This window comes from Humulus lupulus, chromosome 3, assembly GCF_963169125.1.
Source record: "Humulus lupulus chromosome 3, drHumLupu1.1, whole genome shotgun sequence".
NCBI classification, from domain to species: Eukaryota; Viridiplantae; Streptophyta; class Magnoliopsida; order Rosales; family Cannabaceae; genus Humulus; species Humulus lupulus.
The window spans coordinates 5,965,998-5,981,469 of record NC_084795.1 but is presented as its reverse complement, the minus strand read 5'-3'; the positions used below and the strand labels follow the sequence as shown (position 1 = coordinate 5,981,469).

The 15,472-nt window shown below is 31.0% G+C and overlaps 2 protein-coding genes across 2 annotated transcripts; both read right to left on the bottom strand.

The window, feature by feature from the left end:
- Positions 1-427: 427 nt before the first annotated feature.
- LOC133821921 (LEAF RUST 10 DISEASE-RESISTANCE LOCUS RECEPTOR-LIKE PROTEIN KINASE-like 2.1) lies at positions 428-5,425 on the bottom strand. Its single transcript, XM_062254097.1, has 3 exons — positions 4,205-5,425; positions 1,948-1,977; positions 428-1,554 (listed from the first exon to the last, which is right to left on the bottom strand). The coding sequence occupies exons 1-3, from the start codon at positions 5,022-5,024 to the stop codon at positions 473-475; spliced, it is 1,932 nt and encodes a 643-aa protein (XP_062110081.1). The 5' UTR covers positions 5,025-5,425; the 3' UTR covers positions 428-472.
- Positions 5,426-9,444: 4,019 nt separating this feature from the next.
- LOC133821919 (LEAF RUST 10 DISEASE-RESISTANCE LOCUS RECEPTOR-LIKE PROTEIN KINASE-like 2.4) lies at positions 9,445-14,857 on the bottom strand. Its single transcript, XM_062254095.1, has 3 exons — positions 13,955-14,857; positions 10,961-10,990; positions 9,445-10,563 (listed from the first exon to the last, which is right to left on the bottom strand). Exons 1-3 carry the CDS (start codon positions 14,766-14,768, stop codon positions 9,482-9,484), a joined length of 1,926 nt encoding a protein of 641 aa, XP_062110079.1. The 5' UTR covers positions 14,769-14,857; the 3' UTR covers positions 9,445-9,481.
- Positions 14,858-15,472: the final 615 nt, after the last annotated feature.

Below are 15,472 nucleotides of genomic sequence, written 5' to 3'. Positions count from 1 at the left end.
AAAACTTTAGTGTTTTTCTAATTACTCAATTTTATTTATGTGATACATTCAATTGGTTAATTTGTGGCAATGGGGGTAAAGATTATTATAAAAAAAATTATACTTTTGACTTAATAGCCTATATATAGTATTCCACATTTTGAATTAGTTATTAATAATCACTTTGTAAGCTATTAAAATGTAAAAGCATTCTTCATATTCTTCTATTATTCTTATTTTATTATCTTGTTGTTATTATCTTGCGTTTGTAATCTCATTCTCTTTCACTTCTTCATAAATTGTTACTTTATTTAACTTATCTGTATCTTTTGCGTTAGAGTTGTAACTTTATTTATCAATCAAATTTAATAGTTGTAATTTCTTAGTTAGAGTTGTATTTTTTTTCATATTTCCATTGGAATATATAATATTATCTAACACACATAACTCAGCAACTTGTAAAAACCACTTCAAATATCTAACTTACAAATGCTTAAGAAGATTCAGGTGGTGATGATCTTGAGGGTGAATACAAGAAAGGTTGGGGTGGAACTTCCAAGGAATCAACTCTCCCTTCCAACATTTCAATTACTCGATTCATGGCTGGTCGATTTGAAGGGCTTGTTTGAATGCACCACAAGCTTACTATTATCAACTTCTTAACTCTCACTCCCTCTTCTTCATTAATGATTCTCTTCAATCCAAGATTCTCATTTAACTCAAGGCGCTTGTAAATCCAATGTGGAAAATATATCTCACTTGTATTATCAACTTGGATATTAATATTTTTTCTCCCTCCTATCATCTCTAACACCATCATTCCATAGCTATAGACATCTGACTTATGTGAGACATTTCCAAAGTTTCTATTAAATACTTCAGGAGCAATATATCCAGCAGTCCCTCTTGGGCCCAACATTGAAACATGACTTTCTTCCCTTTTACAAATTTTGGCGAGGCCAAAATCTGAAATTTTGGGCACAAACCCAACATCAAGAAGAATATTATGAGGTTTGATGTCAAAATGTAAAATTTGGGTGTTGCAACCACGATGCAAATACTCAAGTCCCTTGGCAATGCCGAGTGAGATTTGATGGCAAGTTTCCCAATCTAAGTGATAACTGTTTTCATCATCAACTGTAGTATTGTCATCAAATATAAATTTCTCAAGAGATCCATTGGGCATGAACTCGTAAATTAGAGCTTTTTTGGGACCATCAAAACAAAATCCCAATAGAGTGACAACATTGATATGGGAAGTTCTGCTTATAGTCGCTACCTCATTGATAAGTTCTTGTCCATCTTTGCTCTTTGATTTGTTCAACACCTTCACCGCAACTAGCCGACCGTCATCTAACTTTCCTTTGTATACATCACCAAAACCTCCTTGCCCTAATTTTTCTGCAAATGAGTTTGTCAATTTCTTAATTTTCGAATAACTATATCTTCCAACTTGAATGGGCCCATATCTTTTCAGGAAGACCTCAACGTTCTCATCAGTTTGATGCTTCTTCTTCCACAGTCGCCATGCAACTACTGCACTTACAATAATTCCAATTCCACCAAGAATAACACCTGCATGCAATCAGAATCGAAGAAAGGAAATGAAAGCGCAACTCACATGCATGTTTGATCAATGATCCTACAGATCAAGTAGAATTAATTTATGGAAGCAAAGAAATTTGAACTTGTTAGAATGTGAAAAGTGGTTTAGAAGTAGATTGTAGTGCATGGTAAAAAGTATGAGGTTTCATCTCAAAACCAATTGGTTATGAGTGGAGTAACCCATACTCTTATAAATTGTTGAATATACCCACACACTTTACATGTGAGATATTTTCTCTAACAGAACTAACTGATTAATTGTATATCTTTTACAATACTTTCAATTTTATAAATATATATTTTTAAATTGTGCTTTGATGTTTATCTGCAGGAATTAGAAATTTAATCGATAGGGAATCTTACCCAATCCTAATCCAAGCTTTCCATTCTTTCCTGAATTCACGAAGAAAACCTGGGTTAGTTACAGAAATAAAAAGACAATTGAAGAGGTATATATATATATAGATATAAAATTGAAATTTACCAGTATCAATAAGTCCAATTATATATAAAATCTTTCTACAATCTCATATTCATTATGTTGAATAAGATTAACAAATGTTGTCACGTGCATGTATGAATAGAATGAGATAATTGAATGATGTTAATATATTATGACAATTATCCTAGCACTTCACTTTAAGCTTTACTGATTCTCGACCCGTGAATAGCTTTCGGCGCGATTTTTTTTTATAATCATGTATATTGTAGCTATTTGGAGCATCCTGCAAATTTTCAGAAAATTCTGAATAATTTACAGTACCGAAAACTAAGTTCAAACATGTTGCTTTCCACACGCATAAAAAAATCGTGCAACAACATTTTTGAACTTATTTTTCGATATTGTAAATTATTCAGAATTTTCTGAAAATTTACAAGATGCTCTAAATAGCTACAATATACACAATCATAAAAAAAATCGTGCTGAAAATTGTTCACTGATCGAGAACATTGAAGAGTCTCACCGGTAGGACTTAAAGTGAAGCCCCTATATAAGAATTGTCCAATACATTATTATTATTTTTTTAATATTTTTTGCAATAATGTTGAAATATTATTTAAATTCAGAAAATAATTAAAAAAGAGAAATAAGGGAAGGGAAGTGTTTAGGGATGCCAAGATTTGTGTTTGTGTATGTGTTCCAATACAATACATTTAAACACTGCAATTGATCATTTTCGTTACTAATGTGACATTTCCCTCCTCTGCACTTGAATAAAGTTTTAATAAATGTGTGCTTTTTGATAAAAATAAAAAGAGAATTATTAAGAGATATTATTGGTGTACACCATCACAAAAATATGACATACTATTATTAATACATCTAATATTAATTCTTATATATTTAAATTTAGTAAGCATTATGGAGTATCATTAACTAACTATAAAATATTAGCTCATATGGTGTTGGACACCTTAAAATATCGAATAGCAACACTCAAATAAAAATACAGGCCTTTGAAGCAGTTGAAGCAGTCCAAAATAACGAGGCTGATGAGATGTTGTAACACCATGTATAGATGGCATTGATCAATATTTTCACAAAAGTTTTTCTTTGTAGCACTAGGGGAATTTAGATGACCGCCTCTTTCCTTTCTTTCCTATAAATACTTCATGTGTTATAATAACAATTTATGTTGTAATAACACAATTTAAAATTTAGCTTCACTTTCTTATTAGGCCTATTTGCTTTAAACCAACGTTTACTAATCAATGAGACGCATACTCGAAACGCTTATTAGTCCTATAATCTACATTTCAAACAATTGTGGACCAAGAAACAAGGACGAAACCGCCGTGTTAGGAGGGGGCTCAAGTCCCTCAATTAATTTTCTTTTAACTTTAGTTTAATGATATATTTCTAAAATAACCTTAAAATAGTTTAGAAATTCTGTTATTCCTTGAAATTATAATTTTTTGTTATTATCCCCTTCCCCTTCATATTTGATCTTGACTCTCCCCTCTTACCAAGAATGCTTACTTAACTTAATCACTACAATCGCCTATGTTTAATGAAGAAGTGGTATTACGTTTTAGTTAACCCCTTTCACTTTTATTCAAAATTTAAAAACAATTACTTAATACTTATTTTTCTAATCACAATACTTATTTTATTTTTTTAAACTATAATCATTTAAAATGTAAACTACAATTATTTTAAGAAGGGTTTATACTATTTTAGTCCTTGTGTTTTGCCTCATTACCTGTTTGGATCCTGTGTTTTAACAAATTACTTTTTGGACTCTGTATTTTCTAAAATAGTTCAAATAGATCCCTAAATCCGATTTTGATAAAAAAAAATGAATTAAAATCACAAATAATTCATCAAACTAACAACTCAGAACAAAAATACAATTATTCTGTCTAAAAATTATGTTGTTATATTTAATTTTTTGTTCATCAAAATCAAATTTAAAAGATTATTTGAACAATTTTACAAAATAACAAGTCCAAACAATAATGTGTCAAAAGCAAAACACAGGATGTATAAACCCTTTTAAAAATAAACCATCCAACCAAATTTGAAAGGTAAACTACAAAACAAAAACTATATACTCATAACTAAAAAGAGATAATGAACAAAAAGTGGAGAAGTGAATGAGTGGTTCAGAAAACTAACCCGATGCCGCCGGAAAACACCTCGCGGCGTGAGGCATATCAGGGCAGAAGCACCGGAAATGATAGGACGGCACCATAAATCCACACTTACCCCCACTGATCTCGCATAAGCTACAGTCACTAGCCAACCACGTAAGCATGAACCCTCTCCTCAACACCTCTCTCATCAACATTCCTTCGTTCTCACTGCTACCTCCCATATACCCATCCACCGCCTTCGTATTGGCCACCACCACATCTCCAATCGGACCACACGTTCTCGACGCCTGAGCCAATTGATCTCCGTCGCTCTCATAAATAGCCAACACCGAATTCGTCTGGTTTTCCGCATAGCAACCGATCCTGTACTTCAGAAGAGGATTGCTCCTCCCAACCGAAGAAAAAGCTCGACAATTATACAGCAAAACTACACTATTTTGACCCTCGGCGATCTTGAAATCAGAGGAGAGAGTTAAATTCGGTACAGAAGCGATGCAACCGTTTTCTTCAGGATCCAGTAACGCGGCGTTCGAGACAATAACAGATCGGTTATGGTAGAAGATTTGTCGAACGACGTAGTTTTGGCCGGAGAGGTTGAGAATGGAGCGGCCATTTGGGTCACAGGAGAGGTTGAAGCCTGGGTATGGGTAGCCGCAGTAAGACTCTTGCTGGCCCTGAATGAAGAAAGGGAAGCTTATTGTTTGGTCTCCACAAATTTTGGGGACTCTGCAGGCCTCGTATTGGGGGTCGGCGGCATCAACAAAGGAATGTGAAAAAGTGTAGAGATTTAAGAATATGAGAGCTGATACGAGATAGTAGAAGACGATTTTCATATTGAACATGGTGAAAGTCGGGTTGAAGACGATCTTTATAGTAGTTGGAGACTGTTCAACATTGATTCTAATAACTCGAAAGTTTCAAGGAGCCTTCTTACTTTGAAGTTTCATTTATACTCGTTTTGGCTCAGCAAGTTTGAAAAGTACCAACTTGCACATGACTGGTTGATCCCGACTTCATTTTTCCAATTGTATTAATTATTTTTGGAAATTAATTCTGATAAGTTAAATCAAAATTGAAGGCTTGGGTAATTTTTGGACAGAGGGTTGTCTGTTTTCATTTGGTATCATTTTTGCTATGTTTTCATTCATTACTTTGGCATGGTTGTTTTGGAACATTGGAATGTAATCAAGCAGATTTCAGTATTATAAGTAACCCTTCCAACTTTATTTACTAATTGTTGGTCTAGTGGAAGGGTCAGTTTTTATGCACCACATGCTCACAAATCACAATGATCATTTTTGTCACTTTCACTCTATCTAATTCATTAATTATTCTCTTCACCTAGCTCTAGTCAGTTGTAAAAAGTCAACGAGTAAACTCAACTCTGACATTAGCATTCCATAACTATAAACATTATACTTAAATGAGACCCCTCCAAATATTCTACTGAACAATTCAAGAGCAATATATCCAATAGTCTCTCTTCGACCCACATAGAGAGTAGACTTTCTTTTTTTGTTACAAATCTTAGCAAAGCTAAAATCTGAGATTTGGAGCACAAGGTTAGCTTAAAAAATGATATTGTGAGGTTTAATATCAAATGGTGAAATCTTAGTGTTGCAACCACGATGCAAATACTCTAATCCCCTAGCAATGCCAAGTGAGATCTGATAATTTGTATTTCCATCCAACTTATGATTGTTTGCAGTTGCATTGTCTTCAAAGACATACTTCTCAATAGATTCACTGGCCATGAACTCATAGATAAGAGCTCTGGTGTCTGAAAAATTACTTTAGTTGTCTATGAACATTATGAATGAATTAACAATTCTATAAAGGACAAGCTAGAAGAATAGTAAAGAACGTACAAAGATTTTTACGAGTTTAGTGAATAAATCAACTACTCCTTGGGTCGCAAACACCAAAGTAAAAACTTTCACTATATCAAATCATGACATTTACAAATTACCATCTCAAAACACTAATTTGCTAAATAACAAATGAAACTATATAGAAAGATTTACATTCACCCACTATTGAGTCTCTCACTCAATTTTTTTGCTTCTAAATACCTTAGAAGTAATATTGAAATCCCTTCAACACCTCTTTCTGAAATCCCTTCAGAAATTTTAGACCAGAACCCTCTATTCTACTGCTTCAAGAATGTCGAACTCAGCTCCATGAATGAAGTTTCAAACCCTAACAAAAAGTCTGCATCAAAGACAAGAGAGAAAAACAAAGAAGACAACAACAAAAATTCTACAAAGGGTCCGTTGATTAGCACACTGAATCTAAGACCCAAAACGACCTGTATACATGAATAGGTAACTGATCCTAACAGAACTCCTAACAATCACTTAAACATAATTAGTTAAAACTAACTGAAAACCTATCCAATGTAGCAAGTGTTGTGAAAACACAGAGATCACCAGATGCAACAAATACACAATACATATGCATTTGAGATCATGATTTGTTATTTAGTAAAACACCCGCACAAAACATGCTTATTACAAGAGTCAAAACAAAATCCAACAAAGAAACAATGTTGACATGAGAAATTCTGCTGAAGGTTGCTACTTCATTGATGAGTTTTTCTCCATTTTCTTTTTCAAGTAACAGTTTCATAGAAATTAGAGAGCCATGATGTAACTTTCCTCTGTAGACACTACCAAAGCCTCCTTGGTGTTATTTTTCTTTGAAGGAGTTGGTCGTTCTCTTTACTTCGACATAACTATATATATCTACAAACTGAAGTGGTCCACAGTTCCTTAGAAAGCCGTCAATACTTGGTTGGTTGAGCAGGATTTTGCTTCTCAAGTTCTCCAACAGAAGACCAAGATAATCATGAGTACCCTAATTACATATGCTTTCTGTGAGAGGAAAGAAATGACACTTATTTCAAATCATCGTAAGAAAATTGTGATGATATTCATAAATATTGTCACCTTTGTCTTGGGTATTGGATGAATCTCATAGCCCCTATTTACAATTCTAATTTATTTAGAGAAATTATATATATATATGATGAATAGTAGTTTAGTTATCACTGCTTGATTATGTGTTCTCATTTTCAATCTCTTAGGGCAGCTCCAACTGAACTGCAAAACAGTAAATATAGTGCTAAAAAATGCACAAAATCAAATCAAATCCAACCCAACTTTATTTATCATTCCATTATGCTGTCAAACTACAGTAACCTACCAATATGGTGGGTTACTGTAGCAACGGAAAAAAACAAAAAACAGTACTATTTTGTTTTTTATATTAGTATTTAATAATAAATATATATGTATATTATTTTATATATAAGATGAAATAATAAAATAATAAAGAATATACTTTTTGGTGTAATTTTTGGTATTGTGATTGTAATAGAAAAAAAATATAATGCTAAGATTTCTTAGTTTTGGTATTGGTGTAACACCATATATAGTATTATAGATTGGAGATATCGTATCTTTAGGCACAAACTTTTTATCCTTTATCCTTTGACTGCAAAAAGGAAAGAAACAAAATAAAAAAACATTGAATTAGCGCACATTCACAAAGACTCCAAAACTTTCATCGTAATCACTGCAATTTTAATCCCACCAAATCCAAAGTCTCCTCCGCTAAATTTGCTAACTCTATACTATAACTATATGATACTTTAAAGCTTAAGCAACTTCAAGCTGCATCGTGACCTGACCATCGTTGAGAGAGATTAGTGTTTGTTTATTATTGTGCAGTTATGAGAAATTAATATTTATTGAAGTTTCCAATAACATATGTACTAACCAAGTTGGAAGCTCACACTTTTAATAGAAATACTTGGTATTTTCTCAAATTACAAAATGAAGTGAAAAAACAAAATTGCTAAATGATGATTATATTTACCAAAATAATTAACTATAATGGAAAAATATAAATATTCTATTAGAAAAAAAATAGTACTTTTAGTGAGAAAAAAATAATTTAAAAATAAGAAAAATAAAATTAGATTCATATTATGTGCCTCACTTAAATTTATATATAAATAGATTTAATTGTTTTTGTTTATATATACATATAAGTAGTTTATTATTCTTTTATTTTTTTTATTTTATCCTGGGTAGTTTTTTTTTTATATATTTTTTTATTTTTTGTTATATAGAATTATATCTTCTATAAAAAAAGTGCGTAGAAAACGAAAATTCTTAGTTTTAACAGTTTGTTTGGTTTCATTTTAATTAAATATTGAATATTTAACGAAATATTCATTTAAAACTAACTAAAATATATATATATATCTATTAATTATATTAATATAAATTCAAATATTATAAAATATCATTATTATAATATTATTTAATATAATACTACATATATAATAATTAAATTTATATAAATTCAAATGTTAGAAAATATCATTATTATAATAATATATAATAAAAGACTAGATATTTAATAATTATATTAATGTAAATTTAAATGTTATAATATTATTTTGATAGTAATATATAATTCTAATTTTTTACTAATTATATAAGTATGAATTACAATATTATAAAATATTATTATTATAATAATATATAATACAAAACTAGATATTTAATACTTATATTAATATAAATTAAAATATATAAAATATCATTATAATAATAATAATAATAATAATAATAATATATTCTTAAGTATAAATGGAATTTATTTATGCATAAGTCAATTGTAATTTTGTATTTTGTTAAACCTTACTAATCATTTTGTATTTTGCTATACCTTACTAATCAATTTTATCAACGAGTGGAACTTTGAGGTCTAGGTGGTATCGAACTATATAAAAACTATAAAAACTGTAGTGTTTTTCTAATTACTCAATTTTATTTATATGATTCATTCAATTGGTTAATTTGTGGCAATGGGGGTAAAGATTATTATAAAAAAAATTATACTTTTGACTTAATAGCCTATATATAGTATTCCACATTTTGAATTAGTTATTAATAATCACTTGGTAAGCTATTAAAATGTAAAAGCATTCTTCATATTCTTCTATTCTTATTATTTTATTATCTTGTTATTATATTTGTATTGTTATTATCTTGCGTTTGTAATCTCATTCTCTTTCACTTCTTCATAAATTGTAACTTTATTTAATTTATATGTATCTTTTGCGTTAGAGTTGTAACTTTATTTATCAATCAAATTTAATAATTGTAATTTCTTGGTTAGAGTTGTATTTTTTTTCTTCATATTTTCATTGGAATATATAATATTATCTAACACACATAACTCGGGAACTTGTAAACACCACTTCAAATATCTAACTTACAAATGCTTAAGAAGATTGTGGTGGTGGTGATCTTGAGGGTGAATACAAGAAAGGTTGGGGTGGAACTTCCAAGGAATCAACTCTCCCTTCCAACATTTCAATTACTCGACTCATGGCTGGTCGATTCGAAGGGTTTGTTTGAATGCACCACAAACTTACTATTATTAATTTCTTAACTCTCACTCCCTCTTCTTCATTAATGATTCTCTTCAATCCAAGATTCTCATCTAACTCAAGGCGCTTGTAGATCCAATGTGAGAAATATATATCACTCGTATTATCAACTTGGATATTAATATTTTTTCTCCCTCCTATCATTTCTAACACCATCATTCCATAGCTATAGACATCTGACTTATGTGAGACACTTCCAAAGTTTCTATTAAATACTTCAGGAGCAATATATCCAGCAGTCCCTCTTGGGCCCAACATTGAAACATGACTTTCTTCCCTTTTACAGATTTTGGCAAGGCCAAAATCTGAAATTTTGGGCACAAACCCAACATCAAGAAGAATATTATGAGGTTTGATGTCAAAATGTAAAATTTGGGTGTGGCAACCACGATGCAAATACTCAAGTCCCTTGGCAATGCCGAGTGAGATTTGATGGCAAGCTTCCCAATCTAAGTGATGACTGTTTTCATCATCAGTTGTAGTATTGTCATCAAATATAAATTTTTCAAGAGATCCATTGGGCATGAACTCGTAAATTAGAGCTTTTTTGGGACCATCAAAACAAAATCCCAATAAAGTGACAACATTGATATGGGAAGTTCTGCTTATAGTCGCTACCTCATTGATAAATTCTTGTCCATCTTTGCTCTTTGATTTGTTCAACACCTTCACTGCAACAAGCTGACCATCATCTAACTTTCCTTTGTATACATCACCAAAACCTCCTTGCCCTAATTTTTCTGCAAATGAGTTTGTCAATTTCTTAATATTCGAATAACTATATCTTCTAACTTGAATGGGCCCATATCTTTTTAGGAAGGCCTCGGCGTTTTCATCAGTTTGATGCTTCTTCTTCCACAGTCGCCATGCAACTAATGCACTTACAATAATTCCAATTCCACCAAGAATAACACCTGCATGCAATCAAAATCGAAGAAAGGAAATGAAAGGGCAAACTCACATGCATGTTTGATCAATGATCCTACCGATCAAGTAGAATTAATTTATGGAAGCAAAGAAATTTGAACTTGTTAGAATGTGGAAATTGGTTTAGAAGTAGATTGTGGTGCATGGTAAGAAGTATGAGGTTTCATCTCAAAACCAATTGGGGTTATAAGTGGAGTAACTCATACTCTTATAAATTGTTGAATATACTCACACACTTTACATGTGAGATATTTTCTCTTACAGAACTAACTGATTAATTGTATATTTTTTGCAATACTTTCAATTTTATAAATATATATATTTTAAATTGTGCTTGGATGTTTATTTGTAAGAATCATAAATTTAATCGATAGGGATTCTTACCTAGTCCTAATCCAAGCATTCCCTTCTTTCCTGAATTCACGAAGAAAACCTGGGTTAGTTACAGAAATAAAAAGACGATCGAAGAGGTATATATATATAAAATTGAAATTTACCAATATCAAAAAGTCCAATTATATGTAAAATCTTTCTACAATCTCATATTCATTACGTTGAAAAAGATTAACAAATGTTGTCATGTGCATATATGAATAATATAATATGGACAATTCTCCTAGGGCTTCACTTTAAGCCCACTTTTTGGCGTGATTTTTTTATGACTGTGTATTGTAGTTATTTTGAGCATATTACAAATTTTCAGAAAATTCCAAATAGTTTACAGTATCGAAAAATAAGTTCAAAAATATTGTTGCACGCGTGACTAATTTTTTTTATGCGCGTAGAAAGCAACATGTTTGAACTTAATTTTCGGTACTGTAAACTATTCAGAATATTCTGAAATTTTGCAGGATGCTCTAAATAGCTACAATATACACAGTCATAAAAAAAATCGTGTTGAAAACTGTACACAGGTCGAGAACACTGAAGAGTTCCACGAGTAGGACTTAAAGTGAAGCCCCTATATGAGTATTGTCCAATATATTATTATTATTATTTTTTTAATGTTTTTTGCAATGATGTTGAAATATTATTTAAATTCAGAAGAATAATTAAAAAAGACAAATAGGGGAAGGGAAAAAAACATGAGTAATTAGGGACGCCAAGATTTGTGTTTGTGTTTGTGTTCCAATACGAGACCTTTTTGGCATCAAAACATTTAAACACTGCAATTGATCATTTTCGTTACTAATGTGACATTTCCCTCCTATGCACTTAAATAAAGTTTTTAATAAAGGTATGTTTTTTGATAAAAATAAAAAGAAAATTACTAAGAGATATTATTGGTGTACACCATCACAAAAATGTGGCATACTATTATTGATACATTTAATATAAATTCTTATATATTTAAATTTAGTAAGTATTATTGGGTATCGTTAACTAACCATAAAATATTATCTCTTAAAGTGTTGGATATGGAATAGCAACACTCAAATAAAAATATAGGCCTTTAAAGCAATCCAAAATAACAAGGCTGCAGAGATGTTGTAACGCCATGTATGGATGGCACTGACCAATATTTTCACGGAAGTTTTTCTACGTAGCACTAGGGGAATTTAAATGACTACCTCTTTCTTTTCTTTTCTATAAATACTTGATGTGTTATAATAACAATTTATGTGTTGTAATAACACAATTAAAAATTTAGCTTCACTTTCTTATTAGGCCTATTTTCTTTAAAGACATCTCAAATCCATAACACTATATATGGTGTTGCACTAATACCAAAATTAAGGAATTTTAGCACTGTATTTTTTTTTGGGCTAACAAGCAAATTAGCCCCCAAATGAGACATTATTTAGATAAATGTCTTTCTTTAAAAAATAATCAATAAATAGCCCATTCCAAAAAACTAATACAGTGAAATTCCATATGTGCCCTTCTTTCTTTACCGGAAAAAATGGAGAAAAGTAGATTGAGATTCAATTGTCGGCGACCACAGAAGTAAATAGTCAACTTCTTCCTCTCCTTCTCGTTGTTGTTTTTTTTTTTGCTAAGAAATTTGTTGGTAATATCACTCTCATTCACATTGTTTTGTTAATAAATATGATAGAAATGATACAGTAAGGGTAATTTAGTACATTAATGATCTAAAAGGTTATTTTTCTACAATTTTTAAAATGAGGACATTGAGCTTCAAATGCACTTAATTTGGGCCATTTGTTATAAATTCTCTATTTTTTTTCCATTCCAACCACAACACAAAAAATTACACCAAAATATATTATTTATTATTATATTATTTTTTAATAAAATAGAATGTAAGTTTGTAATATTTTAATTATATTTTGTATCTTTAATCAATTTCAATGTTAATTTTATTTTCTTATAGTGTAGAATAAGAATTTTCATACACAAATTAAAATAAATTATATAAAAAATTAATTATGAAATATTTGAAATTTTATTTAGAAAATTAAATTATGTGTATTTATAATTTAAAAAACTCAACATAAAAGATAGACGCAAATAATACTAATATGCTTATATATCTTTATATATATAAGATATAAATATATTTATTTTTTTAAAAAAAATATTATATATATATTAAAAAAAAAAATTGTGTGAATAGTACACGACATATATGTCGTGGCACTGTTGACACACGGTTACATGAGGTAAAATATGTCATTCAGTTTGAGGTATTTATGCACAACAATCCCATATGTATGGGTATTGCCATTCAGTTACTGATGCTCTAAACCAATGTTTACTAATCGATGAGGCCCATACTCGAAACGCTTATTAGTCCTATAATCTACGTCAAACAATTGTGGACCGAGAAGCAAGGACAGAACCACTGTGTTAGGAGGGGGTTCAAGTCCCTCAATTAATTTTCTTTTGACTTTAGTTTAATGATATATTTTTAACATAACCTTAAAATAGTTTAGAAATTCTGTCATTTCTTGAAATTATTTTTAGTTTAGATGGGTCCCACTAAACTAAAACGACTTGCTACATAAGTATATGTAATGTTTGAGTATAAAAAGTGTGTGCACATATCATTACTCTAAATATAAATAGAGTAATGGTATGTGTACCCAAAATATACACCAAAATATTACATAAAGTGATGTGACAGTTTAGCCTAGCCAATCACATTTATAAAAGTAGAGACTCACTGTTTTAAAAAACAGTGACATATTATTATGTGTAATATTTAAGTGCATAGGGTGCTGATATAAATAAATAATGGTGTTTTAGTCCATATATCTCTAATAATGGTGGGTATTAATTATATATAGTGCTCCGCCTCACCTCACCTCACCTCACCTCACCTCTCTCACATATAATTTGCAATTGTATAAGTTTAATTAAAAAGAGATAATGAACAAAAAGTGGAGAAGTGAATGAGTGGTTAAGAAAACTAACCCGACGGCGGAAAACACTTCAAGGCGTGAGGCCTATCAGGGCAGAAGCACCAGAAATGATAGGACGGCACCATAAATCCACACTTGCCCCCACTGCCCTCGCATAAGCCACAGTCACTGGCCAACCATGTAAGCATGAACCCTCTCCTCAACACCTCCCTCATCAACATTCCTTCGTTCTCACTGCTACCTCCCATATACCCATCCACCGCCTTCGTATTGGCCACCACCACATCTCCAATCGGACCACACATTCTCGACGCCTGAGCCAATTGATCTCCGCCGCTCTCATAAATAGCCAACACCGAATTCGTCTGGTTTTCCGCGTAGCAACCGATCCTGTACTTCAGAAGACGATTGCTCCCCCCAACCGAAGAAGAAGCTCGACAATTATACAGCAAAACTACACTACTTTGACCCTCGGCGATCTTGAAATCAGAGGAGGAGAGAGTTAAATTCGGCACAGAAGTGATGCAGCCGTTTTCTTCAGGATCCAGCAACGCGGCGTTCGAGACAATAACAGATCGGTTATGGTAGAAGATTTGTCGAACGACGTAGTTTTGGCCGGAGAGGTTGAGAATGGAGCGGCCATTTGGGTCACAGGAGAGGTTGAAGCGTGGGTAGCCGCAGTAAGACTCTTGCTGGCCCTGAATGAAGAAAGGGAAGCTTATTGTTTGGTTTCCACAAATTTTGGGGACTCTGCAGGCCTCGTATTGGGGGTCGGCGGCATCAACAAAGGAATGTGAAAAAGTGTAGAGATTTAAGAATATGAGAGCTGATACGAGATAGAAGAAGACGATTTTCATATTGAACATGGTGAAAGTCGGGTTGAAGACGATTTTTATAGTTGTTAGAGACTGTTCAACATTGATTCTAATAACTCGAAAGTTTCAAGGAACCTTCTTACTAAGAGGTTTCATTTATACTCGTTTTGGCTCAGCAAGTTTGAAAAGTGTGAAGATAAAAAATACACGTGTACTTCATTTATTTTATATAATCACGTTTTTTGTTTTTATATACTTAGAGCTCTATGAGTTAAAATGTGTTATTCTTTATAATATAGTAAAAAAAAATCCCTAACTAGTCTTCCAATAAAGTTATATTTTTTTTACCTAAATGAATAGTATTTCTCTATATGTAGTGAAATACTATTCATCAAGCTATAAATATTTTATTATTTTTTATATATTTTTGTATATATATATGAGGGTGATACTATTATATTTAATTATTTTATTTCTTAAAATGAATAAAATATTTTTAAAAATATAATATATAAATGATGTAGAGAAAAAATAGAGAAGTAAATGTATGGTATAATGTAAAAGTTTGAGGTAAATTATAAAAATGTATGTTTTGGTGATATATTTTGTAATACACTTTTTCTATAATATTTAGCTAAAACTCATAAAAACATCTTCCATCAGCTCCTTTATACATATATTTATAATAGCTATGCACAAACTCTAATAAATACACATCTACATTTACATATCATTTATATAATATTTTAATATTA